General features: G+C 36.6%; 1 protein-coding gene across 1 annotated transcript in view; it reads left to right on the plus strand.

Annotated features, from left to right (window-relative positions):
* Window positions 1–6,666, plus strand: part of LOC110096725 (monocopper oxidase-like protein SKU5) — a 31,872-nt gene extending 25,206 nt beyond the window's left edge. Inside the window, exons 8-9 of the mRNA XM_028695413.1 lie at window positions 6,002–6,201; window positions 6,488–6,666. Coding sequence (XP_028551246.1) covers window positions 6,002–6,201; window positions 6,488–6,593 — 306 coding nt within the window. The 3' untranslated portion in view covers window positions 6,594–6,666. The remainder of the gene's footprint in view (window positions 1–6,001; window positions 6,202–6,487) is intronic.
* The last annotated feature ends 6 nt before the right edge of the window (window positions 6,667–6,672 follow it).

The following is a 6,672-nucleotide window of genomic DNA, read 5'->3' on the forward strand; positions in this document are numbered from 1 at the left end:
AACTCTTTTTGATTTGTTCTGCAAATTGCTTTCAGGGTTCCTCTCATAGCTTGTAGGAATGCATGGTTCATCCCGGTTGGTGCCGTAGCTGTGATCGAAGAACTTGCTGTTTTTGGTGTATCTGCATGTCTTTGAGAAGTTCTGTTGCCACCTTGTGTAATAACTTGGCTTTCCACTAACAATTTCCCACTGGCACTTTCAGAAACTTGTCCTTGTTGCTCCATCTTCATGATATTAAACTTAATGTAACTACCAAGCTGCTCCTATGATGTTAATTAAGAATTAATGACTCACCCTGCTTCTACCCACACACCTAACTAGACTTAATGAAACCGTCCTTGAGAAGGAAGATGGAGAACACTACAACAAGAATGGGAAAAGTAGGAAAGATAGTCAATGATTTTATTCATTCTCATTCCTTTAAGGCGGTGAGTGGATTTACTCTTAGAGACAATATACGAAATGAGCATATACGTGAAAAGGTTGGAGTAGCTCTAGTGGAAGATAAGATTAGAGAGAGTCACCTTAGATGGTTTGTTCACATAAAATGGCGGCCTTCCGATGACCTGATTAGGAAAGTAGATGTATTAGATTTGACTTATGTTAAGAAAAGTAGAGGTAGGCCTAAAATAATTGAGAATTTAACTTTTAATATGGCACAATGGAGAAAAAGGATTCATATAGCCGACTTCACTTAGTGGGATAAAGGCTTGATATTGTTGTTGTTGTTTTCATTCCTTTAAGGCACGGTACAGGTAGACATATATGATAGGCGTTAAAACTGTAACACGTCTTTTCAGGAAAGTACCAGCAAGAGAAAAAATCAATGACATTAAATCATTTACAACTATCAAGACAATTAACACAACTAACATATACAGATAATACATTGAACTAGGACACACTCCGTATTTGGAGAGTAAGTAGGATTCTAAATTCTTGCAGACCTCCCGTGCTGGACTAAACATTTTGAATGTTCCCAATTTGCCAACTAAATTATCAGAAATTGTTTTCAATAATCCATTGGTTAACAAGTCAGCTATTTGTTGTAATGAAGTTACATCTAGGGGTGTAAACTAGTCAAGCCGAGCTTGAGTTATGCCTACCTCGAGCTCGACTCGTCGGCCAAATCGCGAGCTCGAGTTCAAGTTGTGCTCCAACAGTGTACTCGAGCTTGACTCGTGGCAATAAAAGCAGGCTCACAAGCCAACCCGCGAGGTTGCTGCAAAAACACAGGAAGAACGGGCGGTGATCACCGGAAGAGAAGAAGAATGGTTTGTTGTTGCTGCAGCTTTTTCTTGGGAGATGCCTTGAACAAAAGTTTGCTAGCGCAATAAATAAAAGCTACGGCTTTTTCTTCTTTAGGAATATCATTATAGTTTTTTTATATATGTTTTAAATAAAGTTGCAGCATATTGCTCCTTTATATATATTTTAAAAAAAGCTGCAGCATATTCACCTTTATTGACTCATCTGATTTGAAAGTAGTAATTTACTGAAGCTTTTTCTGGGTAAACAGTTAAAAATCCCCCTTTAATCTATTCTTTGATGAAGTGATGGTCTAGATTCACATGCTTCATTCTATCATGATGGATAGGATTGTTAGAGATAGCAATTACGACCTTATTATCACAATATACTTTTATGTGATCATTTCCCATAAGTTTTACCTCATTTAATTCTAATTCAATACTACTTCTAGCCATCGCCTTCTATTTCTTAATTCTATAAGTCACTAGATTTTCCTGTACAAATATACATTATTTGCTTGTTAACCTTCTTTCCTATACTGAACCAGCCCAATCTACTTCAAGTCTATATTGTTAAGCTCAGATTCTAGTGATACTTCAAGTGCATTTGATGGTTTGTGTATATTGGATGATTGATAGGATAGAATACCCCGGCAAACTAGCTATAGGTAGTTGATTAAGAATTCTGTCCCTTTGAGAAAATTATTTGGTGAAAAATATGGATTTAAAAAAAAGTCCTTCGTAGAAGGATAACATTTGTGTATATTCAGCAAGTAACACTTGTATCCTTTTGAGTAGGAGAGTATCTTAGAAAAATACATTCCAAGGTTTAAGGTCATGTTTACTTATAACGGAAGCTCAACCAAATGCCTTTAATGGGATCAAAGAGATAGATCATACATAGGGGTAGAATTTTTGAACAGTGGTTTAAGTTGCGTAAAAATTAAGGAACTGAGTTAGCATTATATTTATTAAATAACAGGCAATAAGAATAACATCTCCCTAGAGATATTTGTTGGATCGGTCCCTCCTGGATTGAGCATGGCTGGGCCGGTCAATTCTGGACCGACCAAAGTATACACCAGGCGGAACAGAGTTCCGCTCGGATGACTCCTGCTGTGATGTCCCAAGATCTAACTTGGAAGAATTATTCAGTCAATCCTTTAAGTCAATTTTCTATCAGAACTATCTATAGTCATCAATCAGTGACAATAGCATAACAAAAATCTATAATTTAAAAACATCAAGTAAAATTTTTTTTTTCTATTCATTCCCAAAAGTTCATTTACGAATACTCAGGATCTACACATTAATCACATGTAATCCATCATGTCTTGAGTACAAAAAAAGAATCACTATAACAAAAGGACAAAAACCTGAATATTCTTGATCAACCTCAATCTCCTGCTCCCTTGCCCTGACATGAAAATATTAACCACATATAATGAGCTTCAAAAAGCCCAGCAGGTCACCAAATACCTACAACTGAAATCAAAGCACGGTACGAAAGCAATATGCATGTCAATCAGTCAAATCAATATTAGTCACTTACACATGATCATTGAGTCAATGCAGAAATAGGAATCAATATAGAAATAGAAACCAATACAGAAATAGTAATCAATACAGAAATATGTTAATCCATAATCATCAGTAGAAGAATCAATAAACAGTATAAAAGTTCATAAAGCTCAATGAATCAATTCGTGCGTCAAATCTCTACAGTACTAGTCGTATCAATAACACCAGTCAATTCAGTAGACAAATCTTCATATCTAAAATCTCAGTTAAATTGTTAAAGAAATCTTCGTATCGGTAATATCAATCAAATCAGTTAATAATATCAATCGTATAAAGAGAATTCATCGGTTCAATAATATCAGTTGGTATAAAATGTCAAATCAATACTATCGTTCGTGATTGTTGAAATCAAATCATTGAAATAAAATCATAACATCGTTTGAGACAGTTGGAACCAATCAATACCGTAGAATCATATCAAGATGTACACTTGCAATTCAGTTATCCAATATCACGTGCTCAGTGAATCACATGCAATCCAATAATCTATATCACGTGTTCAGTGAATCACATGTCACTTACACAGTATATCATATGCATAATGTCAGTACAGTGAATCAGTAGTATCAGTGCCTGTATCAGTATCAGTAACAATCCAGTGACATGAACAGTAATGTTATAACAGTAAAATCATGCATTAACAAACTTCCTCTATTTTTTTATTTGGTTTGGCCCTTCAGCACTTTCTTCAACTTCTCCTCCAAGATGGAAAATTTCAAATCAAACTTATCATGAATGACAGAAACATCTTTTTTTAAATCTAAAACTTGAGTTTGATTATCTGAAATTTCATATTTCATTTGTCCAATCTCCACTTCGAGGCGTTCCTCCAACGCATCCATTTTCTTGGCCGCCATTGATGCCCAGACTTTTGTAGAAATAATAATCTGGACTTCGATCCTCAAAAACAGCAATTTTCTTCTTCGAAATTCCAAGAACTGTCACTGAAATTCACCAAAACAGCCCACAAAAGGTCCAAAAAATAGCTCTGATACCAATTTGATAGGAAACTCTTGTAGATCGCAAGTATTTCCTATCAATCTTCAGAAAGCAACGAAAATTCTCCACAAAAATCCGCACATAATCACAAAAATAGTAGATAATTTGTATTTTTTGATGAAAGGGAAACAGAAAATAGCAAGATACAATTGGTCCTCTATTCGAAAGGAGGATCGATCTCTCCCAAATCTCTAGACGCTGCTATAGCCCAAAGAAAACCTAATCTAAGAGATCTCAAATTTCAGCCAAATTCAAGATGCCGTAACCCTAGGAAAACAAAGTATTTAATGCAAACAAATCAAAAGAAAATTCCTAAACAGTCCCTACATCCAAATTTTTCTCCAAATCCCTCAAAATTCCTTCCTAAAATGCTTCGTTTGCTTCAGCGGCGCAACACATGCAGGAGTGAAAGAGTTCTGCCTCCGTCTCGTGAGTTGGTCCAGTATGGACCGGATAGACCGGTCTAACAGAGTTTTGATGAACGTGTTGACAAATTTCACATTGAAAAAGATCTCCACTACAAAATAGCGACGAGAAAAAAGTTTGCAAATATGAGAAGTTGGGTGAACAAGCCTGTGATGCCTCCTTGAGGATCATTTTTCTTTGCATTTGAATATGCATTGAACTTGTTAAAATGCATGATTGAAGTTCGGAACCCTGAGGAAGTGCAGAACCTAGATGATTCTCTATTTCGAGTCACGTTGTCCTTTCAATTTTATCTTTTATCATATATCTTTTGGCTACAATATTTAGTGTGATTTCTTTGTGTAGAAATCATACCAAAGATTATTTCTTCTCGGGTTCTTAGGTGTTTCTTGACCTCGAATAACCAAGGCATAATCTTCAATCATTAGTTGCGAAGATCCGTCCATCATGGATTGTTTTTGGCTTGCTTCTTTTTTAACTTCTATACACTTCATTTATTTACTATTGTTGGACTGGTCCCTCTTGTATTGGGCATGATTGGGTTGGTCCCTCCTAGATTGGCTAAAGTACACTCCACGAGAAACAAAGTTTCACCCGGATGACTCCCGCGCCCCTTGAGCTGGGGCCCAAGGGGAATTTTCGAATAGGGGCAGGAGAAGCTTAGAGGGAAAACTAATTTGGGAGGGCTTTTTTGCAATTTTGCCATATTAGTGTTTTAAGTAGATTTTTGCCCTAGGGTTAGAGTTATACTTGTTTTTGTTGAAATTAGAATTTCTTAAGTTGTGAGGGCTCTTGCCAGCGGCTAGGGATTTGAGAGCCAGATCTTCCTCTCTAATTGAAGATCCAACTATATCTTGCTATTTTCTTTCATATATCTTGTAATAAAAAGAGTCTTGGTGTATTCTTCTCAATTTCTTATTGTTGTTCGCCGATTTTGGCTGAAATTACATCTATTTCATATCAATATTTTGGTATATTATATATAAATATGATGGCTCTAGCTACTTCTAGGATGTGACAATTCTTTCTTTCAACAATCTCATTTAGTTGCGCAGTTACTAGGCAAGGTTTTGATGAACATTGTTGACAAATTTCACATTGAAAAAAATCTCCACTACAAAATAGTGATGAGAAAAAAGTTTGCATATATTCTACCCCGCAACAATACATTTATTTGTTTATTTATTTTCTTCCTATTATATGTGTCTCGTACACCTATAAAATTATTTTTCTCTCTCCTTACAATGGACTAAAACATGTTGGTAGGATTTGGCACCCTAAATCGTGGTTTTGTTCGAAAGTCTTTGCATGAGTGGCCATATGGCCACTAATTAGTTCTGGGACTGCCTATATGTAGCTTTGGTGAAGCCAGTCAAATTTGGTGTCCTTGGATGGTTTAATCCGAACTGGATGGAGCTCTATTGGTAGACTTCAATAATTCGTCTTGTAGCCTTCATATCACTTAGGCTTCGTTTGGGATGGCTTTCTTACTGCTGCTTAAAGCAAATTTTTAGTTCAAAATTTAAAATTTTTGAGCTAGAAAGTTGCTTTAAGAAGCAGTAAGAAAGCCGTCCCAAACGAAGCCTTAATCTCACTTGTAGCGGCTCTATTTTTGGCTTTCATACGGCACAGCGGGATTTTCCTTGACCATATTTATAGTGCAATATCGTTCTTGCACAAGAACTAAGATCATTTTTCAGATACTGCTCTATTGTCTTACCGAGTTCTGCATAACCTATCTGCAGGTATTCCCTGGTGCATGGACAGCCATACTTGTCTCCCTTGACAATGTGGGCATATGGAATCTGCGGGCTGAGAACCTGGACTCTTGGTATCTGGGACAGGAAGTATATGTGAGCGTGGTGAATCCGGAGATTACGAATAAAACCGAGCTTCCTTTGCCTGATAATGCTATTTTTTGTGGCTCCTTATCAACCTTACAAAAGTAAGCCAAGTCTCATATATATATGTGTGATAGAGAGGAATTTTTATTCTGTGCGGAGTCTGGAGCGTCCAAAGACCAATAAAAATGTGTCACGGTACTTCAAAAATGTACCGCACTCGGTACCGATCGTGGTACATTTTGCCGATCGTGGTACATTTTTGAGAGAACCGTCCGGTATCCGCACAAAATAATAGCTCGATAGAGAGAGTGTGTTTTAAGCTTTGAAGTGGCATTGAATTTATCTTCTTTGCTATCTCGTGGATTGATTTGAATATTTCCCTTGCAGACAACAGTCCAACAAATTCAAATATTCTGAAGCATCAGTCTTATCCTCATCAAGTGTAATTGTACTTGGCCTTCTTATCATGTGGCTATCTTTTGTTTCCCCTTGACATCCCCGGCCGTGGTAAGCGATTATGATTGCAAAGAATTTAAGTACTCATCTGTCGCCTAAATGCTTACCAAGAAGGA

This window comes from Dendrobium catenatum, unplaced genomic scaffold (genome assembly GCF_001605985.2).
Source record: "Dendrobium catenatum unplaced genomic scaffold, ASM160598v2 fragScaff_scaffold_631, whole genome shotgun sequence".
NCBI lineage: Eukaryota > Viridiplantae > Streptophyta > Magnoliopsida > Asparagales > Orchidaceae > Dendrobium > Dendrobium catenatum.